Source organism: Peromyscus californicus, unplaced genomic scaffold, assembly GCF_007827085.1.
Source record: "Peromyscus californicus insignis strain IS unplaced genomic scaffold, ASM782708v3 Scaffold_19__1_contigs__length_69161282, whole genome shotgun sequence".
Taxonomy (NCBI): domain Eukaryota; kingdom Metazoa; phylum Chordata; class Mammalia; order Rodentia; family Cricetidae; genus Peromyscus; species Peromyscus californicus.
Window position 1 is genome coordinate 643,040 of NW_026294491.1, and position 27,364 is coordinate 670,403.

The 27,364-nt window shown below is 43.3% G+C and overlaps 4 protein-coding genes across 7 annotated transcripts in view; 2 read left to right on the forward strand and 2 right to left on the reverse strand.

Annotated features, from left to right (window-relative positions):
- LOC128114217 (olfactory receptor 11A1-like) overlaps positions 1–22,096 on the reverse strand; it is a 41,037-nt gene extending 18,941 nt beyond the window's left edge. For all 4 annotated transcript variants that reach the window (XR_008219732.1, XR_008219734.1, XR_008219733.1 and 1 more), the window contains exon 1: positions 21,987–22,096. The gene's annotated coding sequence lies outside the window, so the exon portion shown is untranslated. The remainder of the gene's footprint in view (positions 1–21,986) is intronic.
- Positions 8–16,535, forward strand: LOC128114219 (olfactory receptor 10C1). Its single transcript, XM_052744042.1, has one exon. It carries the CDS (start codon positions 8,846–8,848, stop codon positions 9,782–9,784), a length of 939 nt encoding a protein of 312 aa, XP_052600002.1. The 5' UTR covers positions 8–8,845; the 3' UTR covers positions 9,785–16,535.
- LOC128114220 (putative olfactory receptor 2I1) lies at positions 17,381–23,036 on the forward strand. The gene is given in 5 exon segments (XM_052744043.1): positions 17,381–21,846; positions 21,848–21,929; positions 21,965–22,059; positions 22,061–22,086; positions 22,088–23,036. Coding segments are annotated over 5 exon segments (1,182 nt in total). The 5' UTR covers positions 17,381–21,816.
- A 1,184-nt stretch (positions 23,037–24,220) lies between these two features.
- Ubd (ubiquitin D) lies at positions 24,221–26,215 on the reverse strand. The gene is made up of 2 exons (XM_052743820.1): positions 26,119–26,215; positions 24,221–24,789 (listed from the first exon to the last, which is right to left on the reverse strand). The coding sequence occupies exons 1-2, from the start codon at positions 26,134–26,136 to the stop codon at positions 24,322–24,324; spliced, it is 486 nt and encodes a 161-aa protein (XP_052599780.1). The 5' UTR covers positions 26,137–26,215; the 3' UTR covers positions 24,221–24,321.
- Positions 26,216–27,364: the final 1,149 nt, after the last annotated feature.

The following is a 27,364-nucleotide window of genomic DNA, read 5'->3' on the forward strand; positions in this document are numbered from 1 at the left end:
GAAATAATGCAGGGTCTTGATTAGAAACATCTCCCTTGCTACCCTCCACCCCTGAGCTGTTCTCTCCAACCTCTATGCCCTCTTCTAGCTCCCAAGATATCCTGCCCTTTCACTGTGAGCCCTTTTATCACAAGGGAAGGCTGGCAGAAGTGGCCCCTGAGAACAAATTATAGATTTACTGCAGAGAAGCCTTAAGTGAACAAGATGGAGCAGCCCACTGGGGCATTATTATCATTATTATTATTATTATTATTATTACTATTATTATTTATAGATTTACTGTAGAGCAACCTTAAGTGAACAAGATGGAGCAGCTCACTGAGGCATTATTATTATTAATATTATTATTATTTATAGCTTTACTGTAGAGCAACTTTAAATGAACAAGATGGAGCAGCCCATTGAGGCATCATCATCATTATTATTATTAGAGAATTCCTGAATGTTGGTTTGATCAAAACTGGAGCAGAAACTAAAAGAGCTACAAGAAACTTTCCTTTCCATCCCCTTAGGGAAAAATGCTCTGCACTCCCCAAGGCATCTCACCACTAACTTCCAGCCTTTTTGTTTTTTTATTTTTTTTTTTACTTTTTTTTTGGTTTTGATTTTTGTTTTTCAAGACAGGGTTTCTCTGTGTACTCCTGGTTGTCCTAGAACTCACTCTATAGACCAGTCTGGCCTCGAACTTAGAGAACCACCTTGCTTCCCAAGTGCTGGGATTAAAGGCGTGCACCACCACTACCCGACTTTTAAAGGTATATTTATTTATTTTGTGTGTATAAGAGTGCTCCATCTGCATGTATGTCTGTACACCAGGAGAGGGCATCAGATCTCACTACAGATGGTTGTGAGCCACCATGTGGTTGCTGGGAATTGAACTGAGGACCTCTGAAAGAGCAGCCAGTATTCTTAACCTCTGAGCCATCTCTCCAGGCCTAACTCCCAATCTTTTTCCAGTAACTCACTAACAAATTCACCTGACTCTGCAGTACCCTAACTGTCAGATAAATGGCAAAGATATATTGTGATGGGAGGCATGAATGGAAATGGTATAACCTAGCAAAACTTAACAAAGACATCAAATTTTATATACCTCATACAGGCAAGACAGCCAAAAAAGAAACTCCCGAAAGTCAGGGTTAGGGCAGGGTTTTGTTTTTGTCTTTGCAGGAGAATAAAAGTACCCAACTAAGGAATCTGGAGACTATTGGGAAAGTGAAACATCTGAAGAAAAAGGACAGATAATCAAAAACAAATGTCCCAAGAAAAAGAGTAAATTGGCCAAGTGGTATTGCCCACCTCCAGTTGACTGACCTGAAATCCCAGCTCAAAGCCCCCAACTAGCATGGCCCCCATGCCACCATCTTTGACTGCTCCTTCCCACCAGACAACCACCAATGTTCTCCACAAACACTGGTCACCTTTGAGTTGACTGCTGTGTTCTACCAAGTTAGGATTGCCACTAAGCTCAAAAACACCACCTAAAGATCAGCTTCAGACTGCTCAGGACACTCAGATTGTTGACTTAATATGAGACTGACATGTACATTTTACAGAACTTTGAACTCAAAAATACTTAATCCTAAGACTGCCAAATACAAGCACACTGGACATTGTGGAAAGCTTTGCAGAAAGAGCTTCATTATTGTAAATAGTTTTACTGTGCTAAAACCTTTCCCTTTATTTCAGACAAAAAGAAAGAAATGTTGCAGGATATTTGATCACACTATGAACCCTGAGATTGTGTTATATACTGGAAAAACTTGTTTCTAGTTGTGGTGTGTCTCAGCCCTAGCACACACCTTTAATCTAAGAGCTTTCTGCTTGAATATTGTAAACAGCATTAAATAAAGTCAACCAGAGATCAAGAAACTGAGCAAGCAACAAGTTGACAGGAAAAAAAACATAGAAAGTAAGAGATTCAGGAGGATGGACAGAGAGATGCACAGGAAGTAGAAGGGAGGGACATTGAGTCTGAGGAATCTTGTTTGAGATGGAGCAGGAGAAAGGTCCTTTTTCTGGGATGTCAGTGGAGGAGGAAAGACAGCTGGGTGCTTTCTCTGCCTCTCTGAGCTAGCAGGCTTTCACCCCAACATCTGGCTCCTGAGTCTTCATAAAAATCAAACGATTTTGTTAAAAATTCATTGTTCCGTGATTGTGTAACATTTCCAGCTGCTGGCCTTCTCCCTCTTCCTCCTGGTTTCCTTATGCTTTTGCTGGGCAATGTCTTTGCCATGCTCCTTGTGACCCTGAATGGAAGCCTTCAGACTTCCATGTACTTTTTCATCCGAAATCTCTCTTTGGTTAAGCTCTGGTACACCATGTTCACTATGTCCATCCAACTTTCTAAATTTTGAAGGACCAACTTTCTAAATTTCCCAGCTGTATCACCCAGTATTGTTTCTTCTCCTCTGGCTGCCATTAGTTATTCAACCTCACCACCGTGGCTTTTTTTAAGCTATATTTTATTATTTTATGTGTATGTGTATGGACCTGAGTGCATGCATGTGCACCAAACACACGCAAGTGTCCACAGAGGCAAGAAAAGGGCATCAGAGTCTCTAGAAACAGAGTTACAGACAGTTGTGAGCTGCCGTTTGCTGCTGTAAATTGAACCTGGGTTGTCTGCAAGAACAGCCAATGCTCTTAACCACTGAGCCATCTCTCCAGCCCCAACCACCACTGCTTTTGACTGCTGTGGTGCCATTTGTTGAATATTCCATTATCCATTATTTTTCAGTTCCCTAGCATGTACCACTCTGGTTAGGATCTGATGGTCTGTGGGTTTCCTATGTCTCACATTCCCATCCTTCCTCCTTGCACAGACCTTCTGCATACCAAACTAAATCAGCCATTTCTTCTGTGATGCTGACCAGACCTTTGACTTTCCTACACACAAGTGCCATCTAGGTGATGAGCTATATTCCGAGCAGCATTATTAGCCTAGAATTCTTGGGCTTCACTGTGGTTTCCTACTTGCAAATCCTGGCTGCAATCCTAGCAATGGCAGGAACTGCCTCACATAAAACCATGTCCACCTTTAGCTGCAGCTGCCTTATCTCCTTCTCCTTTACTGTTCCTCCTTCTACTTACTTCTTGTTTTCCTTCTACTGGCCTCATACTAATTCCTGTCTGTGTTGGTTTGAATGAGAATGGCCCTCTGTAGGCTCATATATTTGAAAGCTTGGTCTCTAGTTGATGGAACAGTTTTAGTAAGATTAGAAGGTGCCATGGCCTTGTTGGAGGAGGTGTCTCATTGGGGGATGAGATTTCAAAAGCCCACACCAATCTCTCTCTGTCTCTGTCTCTGTCTCTGTCTCTGTCTCTCTCTCTCTCTCTCTCTCTCTCTCTCTCTCTCTCTCTCTCTCTCTCTCTCTCTCTTGCTCACTCGCTCTTTCTGCCCCCTACTTGTGGTCAATAAGATCTCAGTTACTCTGGCAGCACCATGCCTGCCTATCTGCTGCCACACTCCCTGCTGCAATGGTCATGAACTTACCCTCTGAAACTGTCAGTAAGCCCTCAGTTAAGTGCTCTCTTTTATAAGAAGCCTTGGTCATAGTGTTTCTTCACAGAAATAAAAAAAAAAAAAAAGTAAGACAGAAGTTGGTACCAGGAACTGGAGTATTGCTGTGATGGGTCTAACCATGTTTTTTGGAGAAATATAGAAGACTTTGGAACTTTGGACTAGAAAAACAGTTAAATCATATAAATGAAACTTAATGGGTCATCCTATTAGGAGCCTGGAAATCTGTAGTGCTGAGAGAAACGCAGACTATGGAGGTTCAGGTCAAAAGATTTCAGAGTGGAACAAAATTAATAACTGGCCTAAAGATCATTCTTGTGATATTTTGCAAAGAATGTGGCTGCTTTCTACCCTTGTCCAAAAAAGAATGCCAAATGCTAAATTGAAGAGGTTTAGATTAAGATCATTGGGAGAGGAAATTTCAAGACAAGCTAGTATTGACTGTGTCACATGATTATTAGTAATCACTCTTATAATGACATATAATGAAAAAAAGAGCAAGCAGGGCAAAAAGAAATATAAAACATAAAACTTGAGGAGAAAAACAACCCCAAGAAATTCAATATTAAAGCCAAGCCTTGTACTCGAAGAGATGAGAAGTTTAAAGAAAGGCCTGATGCTAAATGTAATAAAGGAAGTGGAAGCCCCAGGGAAAGACCCCACCCAGCTAATCCTGCATTCTGTGAACCAAATAAGCTAAGAGATTTCCTATACCTAAAAAGCAGCTACAGAGCTTATGCAAATATAACTCAAGAAAGAGGTTAGGTTCCAGCCCAAGTACACAGCAGGACTTGACAGCTTTGGGACTTATTCTGGTTGTAGAGTCAAGAAAAATACAGGAGTAAAAGGGTTGTGGACTCTCCCTCCTCAGTTAAGAGAAGCTACTGAGACCAGGGGTGTGACCAGAAAGTCCCTTGGGACCCAGAGAGGCCACTTCATGAAGCTGTGGAAGTGATTCCTAGATTGCATTGGAGAACCCCAGCGTGTTGGAGATGCCCGAGCCATGGGATGTCTGTGGGGTATGCTGCATCCGGGGTGTGCAACCAGCCCAAGAGAGAGATGTATGTTGCAGTCAATAAAGCTGGAAGAAGTGGGATATTCAAAGAGCCATCTAAGCCATTTGTCATCTGATATAGAGCTTTCTCTGCTGGGTTTAGGTCTTGCTTAATCCAATACTTCCACACTATGCCCTCTTTGCTCCCTTTTGGAATGATAATGTATATAGTCTATACCATTGTATTTTGAAAGTATGGAATTTGATTTTTGTGTTTACAGAGGGTTGCATTTAAGAGATTGCCTTGAGTCACAGAAGAGACTTCGGACTTTTAAACAGTGTTGAGGCTGTGAAATAACTATAGGGACTTTAGAAATTGGGCTGGATACATTTTGCTTAATCGTATGGCTACAAACCTATGGGAGCTAGGGAGTGGAATGTGGTGGTTTGAATGAGAATGGCCCCCATAGCTCATGTGTTTAAATGTTTGGTCCCTAGGTGGTGAAACTGTTTTTGGAAGGATTGGGAGAGTGAGATCTTGTTGGAAGAGGTGTGTCACTGGGGGTGGGATTTGAGGTTTCAAAAACCCATGCCAGACCCAGTCTCTGCCTCCTGCTTGTGGATCAGATGCAAACTCTCAGTTACTGTTCCAGTGTCGTTTCTGACTGCCTGCTGCCATATTCTCTGCTATGATGGTGAAGGACTCACCGTCAGAAATTTTAAGCAAGCTCCAAATTAAATTGTTTCTTTTATAAGATGCCTTGGTCATAGTGTCTCTCTTAGTTAGGATTACTATTGCTGTGAAGAAACACCATGACCAAAAGCAACTTGGGAAGGAAATGATTTATTTGGCTTATGCCAAATCAAAGCAAATGTAATTCAAGGAGGGGGCCAGGTATTATTACACTTCCACAACAATGATCATCATTGAAGGAAATCAGAACAGGAACTTAGGCAGGGCAGGAACCTGAAGCCAGGAGCTGATGCAGAGGGCATGGAGGAGTGCTACTTACTGGCTTGCTCTCCATGGCTTGCCCAGCCTGCTTTCTTGGAGACCCAATGACTACCATCCCAGGAGTGGCTCCACCCACAATGGATGGAGCCCTCCAAAATTAATCACTAATTAAGAAAATGCTCTATGAGCTTGTCTACAGGCCCATTTTAGGAAGACATGCCTCTAAGAATTCAGTCCTCATCTCCACAACTGTCACGATGATAATTCTGCACTGTATTTTCTATGTTGTCACAATGATAACTCTGCACTGTATTTTCCATATGCTTTATGATAAAGTATGAGCAAGGAGGCTCCAGGCTTTGTGAGCACCTGTGTGTGATGCTACTTCACAGTTGGGGCTGATCATAACTCAGAAACTTATGAATGTCACAAACTCTAACACCAAAATCCTGCAAGATCAAAAATCTCTTAAGTCTAACATCCTAGGAAGTCATAAATATCATCATATTTCAGGTAACTGTGGGTATAAAGCTCTGTGCACACAATTGCCAGCCATACTGATATGTGTTTACACATTTTCCTTATTGATTAATGTCTTTATGAATATAGCATTCATAATTGGTATACCTATGTGAGCTTCATGAACATACCTGAGTCAAGTGATATGCATGCAAAAATGTGTACACTTTTGCCTATCTTGTGAGATAGACTATTTTCCCATATTTTATGTTCCTTCAATAAATACTCCTTTGAAAAATGCAAATAAATGTCCTTAAAGTAATTTTTTAAATACCTCCTGAATTACATTTTAGAGATTTAAACTTTCGTGATTATGACATTCAAAACTGTGTCTTTTCTGATAGTGATACACACTCCTTACTGGACATCACTTGTACAGTGTTTTCCTGCTTGGGAAAATGGCTATTGATAAAAGCAGATAGTTCTGATGACTGGCTTATTTTTCTGCAACATAAGGAGAATTTTCTTAAAGTCTCCGAGGGCCTGAGTATCCCAGCACACTCTGCTTTCCAGTCCAGGTGAGCCTGGCACAACTCTTACGAGTTAATGCACACTAAGAGAGGGATCTCATGTGGATTATATCTGTCGATATCTATCACATTAGAAAGAAAAATTGTTGAAGCTTAAGATTCCTGCTACACCAGCGTAAGGGTGCATGCCTAAATTCCCAACATTTGGAAGGTGGAGGCTTTGATCAAGGAAGAGTTCAAGATCACTCTCAACTACATAAAGAATTTGTAGGCAGCCTGGGCTATATGAAACAAAAAGAGAAAAGAGGGAATTGGGGATAAATGAGGGGAATTGGCTAACAGAGAAAAGAAAGGATGAGAAAGAAGGCTAAAGGGAGTCTGGCATTCTGCAAAAATATAGTTTAAGATGGAGGTCTGCATTTTTAGCAGCAAACACTGGCACAGAGGCTCCCTGTTCCTCCTAGTTTGTTCAGTGGTGTGGTGGTGGTGAATTGTCTTAAAAGACTTAAGGGCATCCTGGTCTATACAGGTCAGCCAGAGCCACATGGTAAGATTCTATCTCAATAAATAAATAAAATTAACTAGGGTAAAAACAAAACAAAACAAAAAAAAAACATCAACTTCTGACCTCCACGTGTAGACACATGAACACTTATATACATGTACACTCACACACACACACACACACACACACACACACACACACACACAGTAAATTCATTATTGAACCATATCAATAAAGAATATATCAATAATAAGTAGAATTACTGGTTTTGTAAATGTAGTGACATCTACAGTGATAAAAAGGAGAAAATAAAAATGGGTGACCAGGGATAGTATATGAGAGCTAAGAAGGAGACCCATAACCCTTGAGGTTGTCTGTGAAACCTTCTCATAGGTCAGCCTCTGCCTCTTGCCATCTAAGGAACAGACTCCAAAATAACATTAATTAGTTGTGTGAGGCTCTCCCAATTGGAAAGTAGAATGTACTGGGAAACTCAGGTCCTCAGAGACTTAAAGAAAATTCTCCTGATGAGGGACCCATGTTGCAGAAGGAGAAAAAAAGCCAGTCATCACCCCCTACCTGCCTTTATCAATGTCTGTTTTCCCAAGTAGGAAAACACTACACAAATGATGTCCAGAAAAACGCTGGGAGATCCAGGATGAAATAAAGCAGGGACTGAACCGCAGCAGGACCAATGTGTGGGCTCATGGCTCTAATTAATATTTATATTTTTGCATAGCATTTGAATTTATGTATCTACTTAAGTTCATCTTTTTAGGTATCTAAATTTTTATTATATGTAGTCACTTTCAGTGTTATTTATAATGATGTTTGTATATGTACATAATATATGATACATTTGTGACCTTGAATGAATCTGGCTTCTGAGGTTATTAGTTTACACTTCTGTGCTTAGATTTAGAAGTATAACATGTTAGTGTGTGAATCCATGAGGTTTGTGTACAAAATCTGGGGAGTTTTATATGTATTGTGATATAAAAGGATGAGTCTGAGAGCACCAAGATGCAAAGATGGGCAATTGGAGAAGGCTTTGTATTCCACTACATTTTTATTCAGAGATCTTCACTCCTCTGACTGGATAACAGCTTTATTTCCTGCAGCTGCCTCAAAGAGATGATTTTGAGTCTTCTCTACAAACGGGAGACTGTGAACTCTATCTGAGGTAAGATGATAGCAAATAAAGAGAGGCTAATGGAAGGGGGAAAAGAATGGATCAGAGAAGAGACACATTGAGAGCGAAAAAGAAAGAAATGTACTGGAGAAGAAAAGATAAAGGATTTCGAGGAGGAACAGGACAGGAAATCCCCTTGACTTGGAATAGGATTTTTCCCGCTCTGAATGTGGATCAAATTCGGGTTCGTCTGGGGAGGAAATGTCCACCCCAGCAAGGATGGGAAATAGAGAAGCATGAAAACGCTGGATTGTGGTGGCTACTTATTGTAATTCCAGTGCTCACGCCCAGTGCACACAAAGCTGATGCAGGAGGATCGAGGTGAATTGGAGACCAGTTTGGAATACAGTGAATTCTAGGCCATTCTGGGATATAAATGAAACCTAAAACAAAAGGAAGAGTGTGAGAGAAGGCAGAACAATCCGGAGTCAGAGCAGAAGAATCTAAATTCAGTGTGTACTTTCTGACTGTGGGGACAGCGCAGAGATCAGAGACAAAAATCCACCCAGCGCGTTCTTAGGGTGGCCAGGGTGTAACATGGGCCTGTGCATGAACATCTCAGTTCAAAGGCCCTGATAGCATAAGAAAAAGGGAGTCCCCGGGCAGACAGGTCATCTCTGTCCTCTTTGAAGCACACACAGTGGTGACTCTTCCCCACCCCTCCTTCCTGGCCAAAAGCTGTGGCAGATGGACACCAACGCCTCCCTGGTGACTGAGTTCGTGTTGGTGGGCTTCTCGCGTCTGGCCCACCTGCAGGGCCTCCTCTTCTCCCTCTTCCTGGCGGTCTACCTGCTCACGGTGGCAGGCAATCTCCTCATCGTGGCGCTAGTCTCCACAGACGCAGCGCTGCAGTCTCCCATGTACTTCTTCCTCCGCATCCTCTCAGCCCTGGAGATCTGCTACACGTCGGTCACCGTCCCCTTGCTGCTGCACCATCTGCTCACTGGCCGGCGCCACATCTCGCGCTCCGGCTGCGCTCTGCAGATGTTCTTTTTCCTCTTCTTTGGTGCCACCGAGTGCTGCCTGCTGGCTGCCATGGCCTATGACCGCTACGCCGCTATCTGCGAACCCCTGCGCTACCAAATGCTGCTCAGCCGGCGGGTGTGTGTGCAGCTCGCCGGCGCCGCGTGGACCTGCGGGGCTCTTGTGGGGCTGGGGCACACCTCCTTCATCTTCTCCTTGCCCTTCTGTGGCCCCAACGCTGTCCCTCACTTCTTCTGTGAGATCCAACCGGTGCTGCAGTTGGTGTGTGGAGACACCTCGCTCAATGAGCTGCAGATTATCCTGGCTGCCGCCCTTATCATCCTGTGCCCCTTTGGCCTCATCCTTAGTTCCTACGGGAGGATCCTGGCCACTATCTTCCGCATCCCATCAGCTGCTGGTCGCCGAAAGGCCTTCTCCACCTGTTCCTCCCACCTGGTAGTGGTATCTCTCTTCTACGGTACTGCCATCTTTATCTATATCCGTCCTAAGGCTAGCTACGACCCAGCCACGGACCCCCTGCTGTCCCTCTTCTATGCTGTGATCACCCCCATCCTCAATCCTGTCATCTACAGCCTGAGGAATGCGGATGTCAAGGCCGCGCTGAAAAGAAGTATCCAGAAAATGGGGCCCTCGGAGATTTGACAAAGGAGTGGAAGACTCCTGAACAGAACTCCAGGTTGCAAATTACCAGGGATCAAAGGAGAGGAGACCTGGTACACAGACTTACCTTTAAAGAGCTATTGATTTCCCCAACGCCTACTGCTCTATTCTGACTCCTGCTGCAAAGGGTTGATTTTTACAAGTAGAACAATTTAACTAGGAACAAAGTTGCAGAATATCAACTTCCTCACCCCACCACACACACACACACACACACACACACACACACACACACACACACACACACACACCAGACTATGGAGGTAATAAAGTTTTCACCTGCGGAGCAATGGTCCTGGAAGTTATCTGGCATTCAGACATGGTAAGAAAGGACTTTTTTCTTGAGTTAGTAGGCTAGCACACATAAACATATCCAGGGGGAAAAAAATCTGTCCCTAGTAAAGCTCTTAAAAAGTGAAAGGAGATCTGAAAAGAATCATGGAAGTTAGATCTTATGGACATTAATACATCACAGTGGTTGAAAGAATTGATATTAAAACACACTTGAATTCAAATATTTTATGTTTGCTTTTTGAGACAGAGTCTGATAGAGCTCTGACGGGTCTCAAACTCATTATGTAGCCCAACCTGGCCTTAAACTCCTGATTCTCCTGCTTCTACCACCCAAGTGTTGAGATTGCAGGTGTGTACCACCACACCTGACTTGAATTCAAACCCTAATTTTTCCAACTAATTAGCTGTGTGATCATAAACAAATGATATAATCTCTCTTCACTTTAAACTCTTTATCCATAAAGCTGAGATGACAAGTAAGTCAATTTCTCTGGGAGTTTGTGAGAACCCATGCTACATGGGTATCTCTACAATTATTTTTAATACTAAGTCAAACCGATTGGCACAGAAAGTAGTGTCCATCTGACAGTGTGTGCAGGGGAAGAAGGTATTTCTGCATCAGTGGGGTTGGTGCTATGGAAACCCAAAGGAAGGTGGAGAAAGATGCAACACAACAAGGCTGCAGAAAAGTGCCCCCATCAGTAAGACAAGCCAAAAACATCCAGGACAGTGAAGAGGAATAGAGTATCCATGAAGTATGGGAGTTTGTGGAAAGCAGAGCAAATTAATGAGAAGTTCTGGTGATGCAATTCTACCACCCCAGGGCTTGGGAGACTGAGGCAGGAGGACTATTGCAAGTTCCAGGCCAGTCTAGGTTATAGAATAAAACCCTGTCTCAAAAAATAAGTCTCCCAGAGGATCAAGAGGACACATTAGTTAAGAATTCACTAATGATTAAAATGCATAAGGGATGGTGAGAGAGAGAAAGTAATCAGAATTCATTATATACAGGAATGAAATTTTCAAAGAATAAATTTAATTTAAAAAATAAAATGTAAAGTGAAAAATAAAATCCACATTTTATTATCCCCAACACTTAAAACTTCGCCAGCACTTCTTCATTATCTTCTATGTGCATGTTGTTCTCTTGACACTGTGGTGAAAACTGAGTGAACACAGGCGGTGATTCTGTCCAGACAGACCTTGTTTGGAGAGAAAATGCTGATTCCCATGAAACTGTCATCCAACAATGTGAATTTAGGAAATGTGGCACTCCTTGAATCCTGTCACTCAGAAGGCAGAGATCTGTCTGGATCTCTGTGAGTTCAAGGCTACACTGGGCTACAAGAGATTGATCCAGTATAGGAGAGAAACAACCAGGCAGTAGTGTCAAATGCCTTTAACCCCAGGAAGTAATATATGGCAGGGTAGAGAAAGGTATATAAGGCGTGAGAAAATAGGAACTCACTCTCTTTAGACTGAGGATTTTGTAGAGGTAAAAACTAGTGGCTGGCTGTTCTGCTTCTCTGATCTTTCAGCTTTCACCCTGATATCTGGCTCTGAGTTTTTTATTAAAAGACCATCTAAGATTCAATCAACAGGTTTCCCCATGCCCCCACTACAGTATTTCCCTTCCACTCTTCCCTGCAATCCTTATTCCCAAACAACCTTTCATCTGCATTTCATCATTACAGATCAGTTTGCCTTTTCTTGAGTTTAACATTAATGGACTTTTGGTCTATTTTAATACAATATAATTGTTTTGAGATTCATCCATGCTATAGCGTATAACAGCCCATTCATATTCATCTCTGAGTAGTGTCCCATCATGTAAGACCTCAGTTTATTCCCCCACCTGCTGATGCTTTTACTTCTACATATGAAGTGTTTGTGGGCATTTGTAATTATGTCTGTACTCATTGCAGTGGTGTATCCAGTTGCATACACGCAGATTACAACAGACATATCACATGAAAACAGGACTTGGTTTTGAACGGGGAAAGCCCTGGTTAAGGGTTGAGACTGGGGACTGGAAAGATGGCTCAGCAGGTGAGAGCACCTGTCACCACGCATGAAGATCTGATTTTAATCCCCAGAAACCACAGGTAGAACCAACTCCCACAAGCTGTCTTCTGACTTCAATATGTGTGCTATGGTGCGTGCTATGTATACCCGCAAAAATGCACACACCTGCAAACATAATAAATAAGTTTTTAAAGTTAAGACTGAAGATTTGGAGCCAATTACAATAACTCAAACTTGTAATCTCAGTATTCAGAATACTGAAGCAAGAGGATTGTCTTTAATACCAGGCCAGCTTAGGCTGTATGAAATCCTGTCTCTGCAAAAAAAAATGATAAAGGACTGAAATCCTAGATTATGAGCTTCACTGCTACAAAATTGCCAGTGACCTAGAGCAAACATCACCTGTTACCTTTCTGGTTTTCAGTTTCATGAAAAACAAAGAGAAGTCTGAATTAAATGTGCTGTGCTAGGCTAGGAATCTACTGCTCTGGGCTTATCCCCCTGAGGATCCTCTACTTTCTGTAACTGGATCTCTCACAAAGAACAAAATCAGAAAGTGTGGTGAATGCCCTTTCTCCACCATCACTGCCACAGGGTCTTGAACCAAAAGATCAGTCCTGTGCCAAATTTAAGTATGCCCACTTGATTCCATAGTCAACACCAGTCATAATAGGTAACAAAGTTCTAAATTCATTAATTCTGGCCCTAGACAGGAAAGAAGGCCAGAAGAAAGGTTTCTGTCTCTTGTGTTCACACAGACTTTCAGCAGACAATAGACAAATTTAGACACAGGGAGATGCTGCCCACCAGATTGAAGAGAACAAGACATCAGATGATATCTCTTTTCCGAATGCAGTGTGTTTCCCACCCTACATCTCTCTCATGTCTGTGAGCTGCACCTGAGCATCCAGCCTCTAATCTGAAAACTCCTCTGAGACAGCCGTCTCAGCTCAATGCCTGGGTGCCTCCCCGTCCCCAGTGTAGCTCCTCAGCCTGAGTGCTGTTAGAATGCAGCCTCCTGACATAGGAGGTCTACAAGTTAGGCATGAGCACTAATCCATCAGCTCTGTTGTCTGATCAAGTGAGGAATACTCCTCCCAAAGACTCATGAAAATCCTTCCCTTTTTATCACAGATCATGTTTTACTTTAAGCTGTTCAGAAGATTCATTGCTTAAACCATTAACTTGGAAGAAAGATCTGGAAAACAAGCATAACAAGAATTTGATCACAGACGGCCCCCCAAAAAAAAGAATAGCTAGAGATGAAATGAAAGCAGAAAGGGTTTTTGCAAAGTTAGAACTGAACCAAGTCCGAATCTGCCCATGCCCCCATTGTACCCAGTGAACAGGATAACTGTGGCAGAGAGGCCTCAGGTCCCTTCATTATTTCCCAAGGCTCATTTTGAGCTTTACTAATGACCTACAAGGAGGATAGACAGTTTGAATAATTGCCCTGCAGTGAGACAGGTCATCTCTTCAACAGTTTGCACATACTCCAACAGTATAATCACTTTTTATGTGGAGCAAAGTGGGAGCCTGTGATAGTTAAATCAATGCTATTGACCTGTCAGGATAGCACCAACATCAGCACCAGAGAATTTATACATAAAAATTATCAGGTTAATCAATAATTCTATGAGTACAACTCATAAAACTCTGATGATTACTGCTCTAAGCTTCAGTGAGCTCAAGAGAATATTGCTATGTTTCAGGATTTGAGAGCCAGCCTTCCAGAACTGCAAAAGGTGTCGTTGCATTATTTAGACACATGGTGGCAGCACGCGTCTACTATACTGACGTCCAGAGATGCATTCTGTGATGGTTTGTTTGTTTGTTTGTTTGTGACGGTATTTAAAAAGGAGGAGGATTCTGCTCAGAAATTGTTGGACTCTTGAAAATTCAGGTAAAAGTTTTTTTAAACAGTAACTTTAAATGCATCCCAAAGACAGCACAACAAAGTGATTTTGGTCCAAATCAGTCATCTAAGAACAAGCCCTCCCTACCAACCACATGTTTAACAATGGCTCTTCCTCCTTCCAGTGGTTAAGCAAGTCACTGCATTCATGGAACAAACACTATAGCAGGAGCCCATTGGACCATGGGAAGAATTGCATTTGCAGGAAAACTGACTCCAGATGAAAGGCTGAAAGATTGACAATTCACTCGGGCCTTACCACCACCTGAGCTCCCTCCACTGAAACTCATTAAGCTCTGATGAAGAAGGCAAGGCCCTTACCACCCTCTCCTCCACCATCACTCTTTCCTGTTTCTTGTCTGCCTAGGTCCCACAGAAGACAAGAGATGCTTCTGGTTTTGTTTTAATTTTCTAATCACTCAGACGTTTTAAATGAGCAAAACATTCTGTTCCAGGTTGGTATACATAGGAGCTGAGATTTATTTCAGGTAAAAAGACAGTTTAATAACATCTAACATCGGCCACCACAATAGAGGTTTGTTCTGAATACCAACCAAAGAAAGTTCTTTACTATAGGTTAACCTCTAGGTTTCTAGAGAGGGTGGGTAATCTAAGGTAATATATGGCTTTGCTACAAGCTCATATATTATTTGAGTTACTATATGCCAGAAGTCAGGGAGGCAGAGAAAATAAGGACCAGGGCTATAACTCAAGGCTACCTGGGGTTCATAAAGCAGGGGTAGCAGCACTTGCTGAAGAGGAATGATAGAGAGAAGGAGGCCTGACGCTGCAGGAAACTGTGACTAGATCACTCCAATATTGCCAAATCTGGTCTCTATTTTCCTTTCAGTTTCTTTTATACACATACAATGTACTTTGAATTCATTCCCTTCCATTATCCTCTCTTATCCACCCCTCTTACCAAATCCCTTTTCTCCTTGTTTCAGGTCTTTTTATTTAATGTATATGAGCATTTTGTCTGCATGTATGTCTGTGCATCACATGCTTGCCTCATGCTTACAGAGACCAGGAGAAGGTATCAGATCCCCTAGGACTGGAGTTACAGACAGTTGCGAGCCATCATTTGGGTACTGGGAATCAAACCCAGGTCCTCTGGAAGAGCAGCCAGTGCTCTTAACTGCTGAGCCATCTCTCCAGCCCTCATGTCTTTTTCCCATGTACATCCTTCATCACACTTGACTAAGATCACTTGCATGAACATAGGGAGGGACTTATTACTTGAATAAGGACAACTTACCAGTGGCTACAACACTATGGAATATGACTTCCCTCCCCTGTCAACCATTAGCTGCTTATAACTCCTCAGGGTGGGGTAGTGTCTCATGAGCCTCTCCTCCATTCATCATGGAATGTTAATAGGCCCAGTCTTCTGCAGGTCTTGTTCAAGTAACCACCACAGCTGTGACTTTGGGAGTGCAGCAGCCATGTGATGTCCAGAAAAGAAAATTTCAGTTTCTTCCCCATTCTCTGACTCTTGGATTCTCTCTATCCCTGCAATGTTACTGAGCATTAGAGAAAGCAAATCTAGTCTCTCAAAGCTGCAGCATCTTACAATGTCAGGCCCATGATCTAGTACCAAATCTCATCACCTTCCACTCACAGAAAGGGCAAAGTACAAATAGAATTAAATCCTCATGCTCTTTATCACGGGTGTCCACAATATCCAGGATTCTTAACTGAAAGTTGAAGGTTTGGAAAATGACAGAAAACAAGCTTCCTGTGCTGAGTCATTATTAGGGCCCTGTCTGCATTCTTAATCATAGATTTTTATCATCCTCTGTACTAATGGTTAGACCTCAGATATGTTTCCTATCACTTTTACCTGCTTTCTCTCTTCTTACTGTCTAACTCTCCCACAAGTTCCAAGGTTTTGGATCCCAGGCAAGGCTCTTACCACATATGATTTGTTCTCTTTCCTCAAGGCCTGCCAGCCAGAAATGTTAGCTCGACTGGACAATATGCCTATCTTATCATTCTCCCCTTATCCACTTTTTTCCTGCCAAATCAGAGGCCAAATGTGGAACAGAACATCTACATGTGTTTTTCACATTATAGCTCATATTGGTAGGTTCTTCTTAGATAGACAGGTCAACCTCAGTTGCTAGTCTTAACAACCACAGTAGACCCTAACCAACAGCTGTCATAGCCTGACTACAATCCTGACCCATATTTGTTACTTTCGGGGATGGTAACTTTGGTGGTTTAAAGAAGAATGGCCCCTATAAGCTCAGATACTTTAGTCTCCAGGTGGTAGAACTACTTGGGAAGGGTCAGGAGGTGTGGCCTCATTGAAGGTGTGTCACTGGGGGTGGGCTTCGAGGTTTCTAAAGCCCATGCCATTTCCAGTTCCTCCCCCTCTGAGGATATAAGCTCTCAGCTACTGTTCAAGTGCCATGCCTGCCTGCCTGCTGCCATGACCCCTGCCATGATGGTCATGGACTCTAATCCTCTGGGACTGAGAGCCACCAAAAAACTCTTCTTTTTTTTTTTTTTTTAATGTTGCCTTGGTCATGGTGTTTTGTCACAGCAATATAAAAGTAACTAAGACAGTGACATATTCTCTAGTCCATTAACTATTTGAGGGGAATCCTTGTACATGTGGTATATCCCATCATCAAAAAGCATAACATATTATACTGTACAGAATAAAATGACAACCTTTGAGTTCCCCTCAAGGATGTTCCACCCTTGGATGAATCAGCATCAGTTGCATGTCTTACCATGGTAGAAACCATGCAACTTTTCCTCTAAAACTCATGTTTGGTTTTGTTTTGTTTTGTTTTGTTTTCAATCCTTATTTGGGCTATAATTTGCTCCATAGTTTTTCTTAGATGTTCTATTTTGTTCGCCCCAGATAGAAAGGGTAACAACAGTTCAGTGAAATTATTCCACCCAAGTGAAGTTTAGTGAAGCAATGACTCTTGCTGGGGTTATTTACAGGGCTATGAGTGACTCTGGCATCACAGGAAATCCAACCCAGCATGGGTTAAGGGCTGACAGAAGTTCCCTGTACACCTTGCAGACAGATGCATCACCAAGGAGTCTCTCGTCCTCCACCAACGGCTTACTGTCCATATATCCTCCAGATGTGGCTGATGCCACTAAGTTTCATGGGCCTTGTAAGTCTCCCTGTACCCTCCATAAGGGGATGGTCCAGTGTGTGTGTGTGTGTGTGTATAGTCAGATGGCTTTTGCCCCTGCCCTTTAAAGTCAGTTGTCAGGATAAAGTGAAACCTCACAGCCTGGCTGTGAGTTTTTCTCCAGTCACTATCAACCAAAAAAGCATATAGGTAATGGATCAAGTTAGAGTGTAATTTAAATATGGTAATAATTTAGCTAAGAGGATATTAAAAAGTGGAAATATTGCTTAGAGTTTACAAAGAAGTTAATTATAATTTTTAAACTTTTTATTGCATTTGTTTATTAGTGTGTGCAGTGGTAGTGAGGTATGGGCCCATGTGTATGCAACAGCCCACATGCGGAAGTTGGATGGCAAGTTGCAGGAGTCAACTCTCTCCTCCCACCATGTCAGTCTTGGGTATGAAATTCAGATTGTCAGGGTGGTGACAAACACCTTTACCAATGAGCCGTTTCACCAGCCCCAAAGAACTAATTGTAATGGCAGAAGGCAATCTGGACTGGATAGAGAGAGACATGAAGACATGAAGTAGATGAGGAACTGCAGTAAATTTCCAGATCACTGAAGAAGGAAATGGAAGGGGAAGGGGACAAGTTTTTAATTTTGTGGATAATTATTCACCAAGATTTACAAGAAGAGGAGAGAGTGGACCAACACAATATCTTCAAGAACAAAGAGGAGCTGAAGAGATGGAGGGGGTTAACAGAAACCACAAGTGATAGAAGGTAATAAAAGCCAATGTCCAGCTGAGGTTGAGATTGATGTGAGGAAACATGCCAGTAATCCCAGCACTCAGCAGCTTGGTCTATATATTAAAATGCTGTTCCTTTTTCAAAATTAAAAAAAAAAAAAAACTTAAGATGACTTAAATCTGCAGTATCCCTGGTAGATTAAGGCTGCTTTACAGATATGACAGAGATTTGCTGAGGGTTAGCAGGTCAGTCAATGAATGAGTAGAGTAGAAATAACAAGAAGAGGAAATTATGTTGCCTCCAGCCTCCACAGCCTGCCAGAGACACAGTACCCTGAAGGGATAGTCTCTCCAGGATTCCCCCTCCATCACCTTGGGGAATGCCTCTCTGGACACCTCCATGGAAAATGCTAATTATGGGAGTGGGACACAGATTCCCCAGCGCTCTGTCCCCTCTTCTAAGGAGCAGGGAAACTAGACTCTTGTTTCTTCTCTAGTGAGAAAAGGTGTCAGTATCCTTCATTTTTCTCTCTCTCTTGTTAGATTTTAAAAGAATATTTTTGGTGCAATCGCCAGCTAAGGTTAATTAGCTACTACCACAAGACTCAAGCGGTTGACCTGTTGTGCTCCTTACAGGACTCTCCAGTAACAGCCCTGACTTGTGCCTCTGTATCTCAATTCTACAAACTGAGGCATCTTTTTTTCAAACCATTGATTTATTCCTCTGCTGAACAGGATGGCACCCACCCCTTATCTTCATCCTGGGGCACCTGGCTCTGATCTCAGGTATTCTTTCCAGCAACCAATACACTCAAATATTTGGGTTTTTTGCTAATCTTGCCCTCTGTCACTTCAAACCAAGGGAATCCAGAACACAAGCAAGACACCAACATAAATTCAAGGTCTAAAAGTGGAGCCAGAGGTTAGACATGAAGGTAAGTTTGTTACATTGCTCTAAGAATAATGGTTTTTCAGCTAGGGTCCTAGTCTAGAAAGTCAAGGAAGGTTTAAAGACATGTTATACTATTTACAACAGATTTGCCTTCTGAAAAATCATCAGTGTGTGTGTGGGGGGGGGTGTTACAACTGTGTTCTTGGGGATTTGTGCAAAACATAAAGATTGTCTGTGAAATTTTATTAGTGGGTACCTGTTCTCATGCAGTGGCATGTCTGAAGGTAAATATTTTAGGGCTCACCTAGCTATGATGGTACATGGTTATGAAATCACAGTACTGAAGAATTTGATGTTTTGTAATTCAACACCTCTAGTCACCACCACTACACAAAGTTAAATGTCATGTCTTGTATTTTATCCATGTTCAGTTCAGCCCCAATGCGGTAAAGTTGTCTAGAAATAAAGATCAAGCTTTGCATGTCCTTTTGTCTTCCACAGTCTGGCATAATACAGCCTGTAAAGCTGAAAATCTTGGAGTTAGTCAGATTTAAGTGAAAGTCTTATAAATCCTTACAAACAACGTGGCTGTGGACAGTTTAATTTTGATCCCTCCCTACCCTGCTCTGCCTAATTTCTAATCAAGGAAATATTAAAGTTAATATATGAAAGGAAATGGATTTTTACATCAATTCTGTCAGCACTCATTTCCTGGAGCAGGAGTGATCCAGAAACATACACCTGTAATCTCAGCACTCAGGAGTCAGAAGCAGGACAATTCTGAGTTAGGCTGCATAGTGAGACTTTGTCTTAAAAAACAAAACTATTTCCAAGGCCAGGGATATACATTCAACACGTATGAGGACCTGGGTTCAATTTCCAACACCAACAAATATCAAACAATGAAAACAAAAATGTATATGCTGGTAAATGATAGGGATGATAACAGTTAACACTCACCCACTGTGTGCCAGGCACTGTTCAAAGCACTCTGTGTTTCACTCCTGTTACACACTTATGTTTTCAGGGGCACAGGCGCTAAGTTCATGCCCATAGTTATCATCCAGGAAGTAGCAGAATCAAGACTCAAACCTAAGGAGTCTGGGTCCTGAACCTTGTTCTTATTCATATTAAGCTTACTCTGCCTGATAAGGATAAGCAAAATGTTTTATTAGAAGAGGGATTGCTTCCTAGAAAACAATATAAAAGACTGTGATTGATAGACGAATCAGCATCAATTGGCAATGATCATATATGTGAAGGCCAGAGGACAACTTGAAGAAATCAGTTCTCTTCCACTATTTGGGTCTCAGGGATGAAACTCAGTCCATCAGACAGCAAGTGCCTCTACCTGGTGAGCCATCTTTCCAGCCAAGAGGAGTGTGACTTTTTAAAATTAAAAGCAGTGAGTGTGTTTACATATGATAATATCTGTCAGGAAACATGCATAGAAAGATTTCTCTGTAAATTTTATCCATTCCATCAACTATGATGGTTTCCATACCCACCAGATATTGGATTCAGTACCAATACCTAGGGCCTTAAAAATGAGGTTCTCTTTGTTTCTTGCATTTCCTTTTTTGGGGGGAGGGGTGATTTTTGAGACAGGGTTTCTCTGTGTATCCCTGGCTTTCCTGGAACTCACTCTGTAGACCAGTCCATTCTCGAACTCACAGAAAGCCACCTGCCTCTGCCTCCCAAGTGCTGGGATCAAAGGCATGCACCACCACCGCTTGGCTCTTGCATTTCTTTTAAATTTGTTTGAGAAATGATTGACAGGAAAGCCCAGGATAGACCCAAGAAATCACCCACTTCAAACTCCCCCATTGACACTAGTCAAAGTTGAGGCAGAACAGCACATGAAGTGAATTCTATATCTCAAATAACCAACTAGAGGCATCTGTGCTTGCCAGGAGTAAGGTCTTCTTATTTCTGCTTTGACAGGAAGTGTTCCTTCCCCCACCAAGCTAGTCTGTGGTGATCCTGAGTGCCACATCTACAGCAGGAGGTCCTGTGCTCTATAAGTAGCCTCCACAGGTTAGACAACAATATAATGGATTAAAAAACAAACTAGCTCAGTACTGAGTATATCCTTAGCTTGCACAAGGTCCCAGATTCAATCCTCAATCCAAAGGGGGAAAAACTGAAGCATAATAAACTTTTAAGGAGTTTATTCGAGTAAACAGTTGTTCCTGAGTCAGGTGGAAGTGATTCAGTGAGCCACAGTGGGAAAACAAAGGGAACATTTTTTTATAGGATAAACATAGAAGTAAAACAAAGAAACATTTGCTTGGAGGCTGGACATGGTGGCACATGCTTATAACTCCAGCACTCTGATGGTGAACACAAGAGGGTCAGGAGTTCTAGATCATCCTCTTGCTACAAATAGAACTGAAGGTCAACCTTCCTGAGACCCTGTTGAAAGGAAGTGAAGGATGGAAAGAGGGGCAGGCAGGGACGAAGGAAGAAAGGGAGGGAAGGAGGATCAAGAAGAAGAAAATATTTGATGGCTACAGTCATATTTGGTCTATTCCAGTGAAAAGTTTACAGATACATATATTTGCAGGCTGCTCCTAACTGGTTGAGATTACATTCTGTTTTTATATAATATAGGCATTTACAAGAAGCACTTCCACTTTGGTTTGCACATAGAGCAGAGTTAGGGTCACCTGTGAAGCGTGACTGGCTTGCCTGCTCAGGGCTCTCCTAGCTTCAACTGTAACTTTTGCATAAACCAAAAACAGTGGCAATGCTGCTCCATCTAGTCTCACTCAGGCTGGACTTTTAGACAATGCACACTTTTAAGGAAAATGGGGGAAGAAGGCTCAGAGTGGAGTGTGTCCTTCTGTACCTTCATAGCTGCTCCTGGTAGAGACACTGCATTTCTTCTTTAATTCCTGAAAGTGCAGCCAGAGCCAGGGAGACAGACCTGACAAGCGATGGACTCAGGACAACATGGTTTTCTAAATCCTCAACTGGCTCATCTGTTAAAGAGAGGCATTGTCTCCCTTGAAGGAGCTTGTGAACGAATACTGGCATGTGGCTATGTAATGAAAATAAAATTTGGACACGGGCTTTCCTCTCTTGCCCAGTTTATCCCACATTGGGGATTCTTATTTGTCGTGGATAGTGATAAGATAGGGTCTCACTGCATAGCTCTGGCCGACCTGGAACTCACTATGTAGACCAGGCTGGCCTCAAACTCACCACGATTTCCGGCCTCTGCCTCCCGAGCGCAAGGCCTGCACCACCAAGCCCGCTAGCATTAAATATCTTTGTCTTATCCTTCTGAACCTTGTTGGAGTTTCCCCTCAGGCTAACCACAGCTCAGCGGAGCGCTTCCTGCTGCTGGGTTTCACCGACTGGCCATCGCTGCAACCGGTCCTCTTTGCGCTGGTCCTTCTCTGCTACCTACTAACGCTGACCGGCAACGCGGCGTTGGTGCTGTTGGCCATTCGCGATCCGCGCCTGCACACACCCATGTACTACTTCCTCTGCCACTTGGCCCTGGTGGATGTGGGCTTCACCACCAGTGTCGTACCGCCGCTGCTGGCCAGCCTGTGCGGCCCGGTGCTGCGGCTACCGCGCGGCGGGTGCATGGCACAGCTGTGCGCCTCGCTGGCCCTGGGCTCCGCCGAGTGCGTGCTGCTGGCGGTTATGGCGCTGGACCGCGCGGCTGCCGTATGCCGCCCGCTGCGCTACGCCGCACTCGCCTCACCGCGCTTGTGCCGCTCTCTGGCCAGCGCCTCCTGGCTTGGCGGCCTGGCCAACTCCGCTGCGCAGACCGCCCTGTTGGCCGCGCGTCCGCTGTGCGCGGCCCGCCGTCTGGACCACTTCATCTGCGAACTGCCCGCCCTGCTGCAGCTAGCCTGCCGCGGCGGCCGCAGCGCCACCGAGCGCCAGATGTTCGCCGCGCGGGTGGTCATCCTGTTGGTGCCTTCTGCGGTCATCCTGGTCTCCTACACCGCCGTGGGCCGCGCGGTCTGGGGTATGCGCTCCCGCGCGGGCCGGCGGAAAGCAGCGAGCACGTGTGGCTCTCACCTGACCGCCGTCTGCCTATTCTATGGGTCCGCCACCTACACCTACCTGCAACCCACACATAGTTACAACCAGGGCCGCGGCAAGTTCGTCTCGCTCTTCTACACGGTGGTCACACCCGCGCTCAATCCCCTTATCTACACACTGCGAAACAAGGAAGTGAAGGGGGCGGCGCTGAGGTTCTTGCGGAGTCTGGGGAGGAGGCAGGTCAGACAGTGAGTGGACTAAGAAGGGCGCAGGGTCCCGGAACTGGGGTGCCCATTATTATTTGTCTTTGCCTGAGATCTGCAAGTTTTGTCCTCAAGGAGTCCAGGGTTAGTAAAAGGAAGATCCCTTTCTCTCACTGGCTAGGTTTGGATTCCTGAAGGGAAATCCCGAAATATATAAACACACATATGGTGAAGGGGTAAATAGCTCTTGAGACTTTCTACAGAAGGGAAGCATGATGGAGGAGGGGGCCATCCTCATCCTCGGGAGACTTTGTAACCACCCTTGAATCCACATGGAGATAAGATGATGAGCACCCTGGTGCTGACCTTTGGTTTTCCCCAGGCTTACAAAGGATCATAAAAAATTCCATGGCCTCAGCCATCAGGTGGAGTCCCTCCAAGAAGGCCATGTCCCTACCTTACATAGATAGCTTCCAGAAACAGGACATGTTTTCTCTTCTTGGGGAGCCAGCCCAGCTAATATAGCACTAGCCGGGTGACCAGTGCTCACCACAGAACACGGGATACATAAGACTGCAAGGAAAATCTGCAAGTATAGGAAATTACGCCAGGCCTGGTTAAGCTGGGAATCCCATCTGCAGGATATGGTTTTTGAACTAGTTTTAAAGAAGAGAAAGAACCAGCATTGGTGAGGATGAAGGTAGCCATGGTCAGGCTGTGAGAAAAGCCTGCCTGTGACTAGAAGTGAGGCAGAGGAACAAATAGAAGGAAGATGGAGAAAGGTATCCGGTGGCAAAGGAAGCTCTATCAGCCAGAGGAAGCCAGAAGTTAACCCCTTCCCTTCCTTGCCCGAGATGAACATTTTGTTAGGGGTTAGACACAGCAGATAGAGAAGGTACTAGATTTTATTTCATACCAAATATCTTTAAGAAGAGAGGATGATTGAATAAATTTCTAAATTATTTATTAGATTGTGATCCTTTTGGGGTAAAAGAAAAATAACACATTACTTCCCTATTCTCTATAAGTAGAACCCAATTTGGTTCAACAATTACTCATTGGTCCACCTCCCCCTGCCTCCCAAGTTCTGAAATTAAAAGTGTGTACCACCACACCTGACTAATGTTTCCGTTTCTGCTCTCGACAACAATCCTGCCACATAATGAACTATGTCAGAAACAAGGAATCACAGACTTGACAAATATGTTTAATCCACTCCACTCATCTCCAATCTTTATTTCATTCTCATTAATTTTTAGAAATCATCAAAGAATGTGATTGGTAAGAGCTAAAAGGAAGTGGGCTTTGTTTATTGTATCGCCCCATCCACATAGTCACCCCCCAATGCAGTGCATTGTCAGAAAGAGCAAACTGCCCCTCCTGATGTTGTAGTCAGCCATGATCTTTCCATCTTCCAGCCTCTTTCCATTGCAAGTCACAATCTGAGTCTTGGGGGTCACGGTGGTCACCCTCTCGATCATCTCTTTCACCTGGGCCACTGAGCTGGATCTTCGAACGTGGAGGAGGTGCCTTTGCCCCTCATTGCTTGACTCCACCAGAAACAAGGGCAGCTCTTCATCACTGGGCTTCACCACCTTCAGGGTGAGGTGGATGGTTGTTTCCTTGTCAATGCCATAAGATGACAGTTTTCTCTGGGGCTTGAGGATCTTGGAGCCTAGCAGAAGGATCTGGTCATGCACAGAAACCTTGGTTTGGGACCTGATATGTTCGTTTATCTTCTTCACTTTGTCACTCTCAGTGGCGTCAAAGGTCATCAATGGCCATTGCTCAGAGTGGACAATCTAAGCAAAGAAAGCCAAGAGTCACCTAGAGTGTCTGCCACCCTCTATACCCCACTCCTCACCTTCATTGTTCCGTCCACTTGGCCCTTCAGCTCCTACCCAACAATCTGTATCTCCCCCTCTTTTAAGACTTCGAATTCCCATATTATAACACAAATTGGAGCATTAGTCTCATTCCTCTTGAGATGTATATCTAATATATCTCCAATGTAACTACCAATTTCCTACCCTATTAACTGGCCTCTCCTAAGCCAGATATCAAAAGCAAAGACACTACATGGCTTTGAAAGACGTACACAGATTCTTAAACAACTCCAAAGCAGATTTCCAAGATGTGGCCGCCTCATAGGATACTCTCAGCCATGCTTCACCCTCTGTGACTAATTCAGAACAAACCCTGATTACGTCATAATCTCCACACTATTACATTCTTATTAATGTCCCCATTGATTTCTGATAATGACCATGTTGTAGTGATGCTGTGTTTAATGTTGTTAATCTGTATTGTTTGTATTTTTATAACTATTGTTATAAGAGCATAATATCTTCTTTTAATTAGACTAGGATCCCAATCACATAAGACAGGAACTATATCTAAGTTTAATTTCATTTACTGCAGAATTCTGGAAGATGGGAAAGAATCAGGTCTGCAAACTCTATGCAAACCTCCTCATACACCATTCAAAAACATCTTCCCAACCTAGATGTTTCAGATGCTCCTTCAGTGGAGGTTTCATCCTGTGTTGGGCACTGCCCTGACTGCAGGTTCTCTTCATGAGGACATATTCTTGTTTAAGGTAATGTGTTAGATAACTGATAACTTAAATGAGATTTGTGAAATTTTCCTTTGAAAAGAAAGAGAAGCTTAAAGTTGAGAACTCTGAAAATTATTTCCCTAATTTCACGTCTTGCCAGCCTTGTTGAAGCACAATGCCTTACCATTTCTCCCAAGTTTGGCTGGCAAAATGCTTATCTGGTAATAGTTCTTGCCACCAAGCCTCACCACCTGAGTTTGACCCCTATGACATAGGTGGTGGAGGGGCAGAACTGACTCTGGCAGATTATCGTCAGACCATGACCCTGCATATGCATGCGCACATACAATAATACATAATTAAAGTATCTTAAAAGTTTAATAAGCCAAATGACCAAGCTCTCTCCAGAGTACCTCCTCCTGTTGTGCAGTTATCAATGTCTGCCTTGTCTCCTAAATGGAGCCCACCCAACCCCCTCACCTTCCAGACACTGTCCCCTCATGAATTATGGAACTGTATTCCCAATGCATGGAAATGCTTTTCCTTCCCCTCCTTTTATCAGACCCCAACTTACACAGATGCAGGAAGCCATGTCTGCAATCAGAGGCTGAATGGGAAAAGAGTCCTCGAGTCTGCTTATATGTGAGTAGCTGGACTGGAAATCCCCAAGACCGCTGTGTTGTCCAGTTTAGCAACGACCTTTGTTCTCCAGAATTTCCTTTCACTTTTGCTTTCACTCTTTGTACACGGACGTCTCCCTTTAGCCTGTCCACCTGTTTGCCTAGTTCTGAACACAGAACAGCCCTTCTATAATAAGGGCTCCCAACCCTGCCTTATTACTGCTCAGCCACTAACCTTGACCCTCACTGGCTTGATAATCATGATTCTTGGTAGCCCTCTCTCACTGCCTTTAAGAGTTCCAGGCCTCTCTAAGAGCAAGGATACCCAGAGAGGACAGGTAGGATTGGTGATGACTGACCAGGTTGTCAGGAGCCTTTTCCCACTAATTGGGAAGAATGTACGAAATCCACCTGCATGAGATACAAGAGAAAATGAGCCTGGACTACAGAGTCATGACTTGGTGCCCTGGGGTACCACTTGCTACATACATTATATTATGGAAATATGTTCCCATCTTTTAACATAGGTCTATAAAATTAGGTAACTGTAGGCCATTCTAATCTCTTCCCAGTTCAGAAAACCTTACTTATAAAATTTTTAAACACACACACACACACACACACACACACACACACACACACACACACACTTTGGATTCCTGGTTCTTGAACCTCTAATACATTTCTAATCCTGACCCAGGACCTGCAAATCAAACATACTACTTGAGAACAATCCAAAACCAACTGTTAAATTCTGTCTCCCACCTTTCTCCATATGCACACCACAGTTCCTGGATTTCCCCACTGTGGTTCTTGGATCCCTCCCTCCCACTTGAGCTCAGAAACACACAAAGATGCTACTCATTTCCTCACTCTTGATATTTGGTTGAATGAGACCAAGAATGTGACTGAACTGTGTGTCCACAGGAAACTTACCCAATCACTCTGATACTCCTAATATTCCAAGTTTGCCACTGGCTTCTCAGGACATTCCATGGAACTAATTTTCAAAATTGTTTATTAAAGTTGATTCAGATTTTTCAAAGAATCCTGTAAATTTTCCAAGTCATTCCCTTGTTTTCTGTGTTTGCAGTGACTATGTACCTTCACTCACCAAAATTTCTCCTTTTTTTTTCTTTTTTGATCATGAAGGAAACCCTCCCTCAGTTCCTCCCAAATCCTCCTCCTCACCTCCCTGCC

What these genes read in the sequence shown, in the direction of transcription:
- LOC128114219 (XM_052744042.1), top strand. Translation starts at nt 8,846, where the DNA reads ATGGACACCAACGCCTCCCTGGTGACTGAGTTCGTGTTGGTGGGCTTC.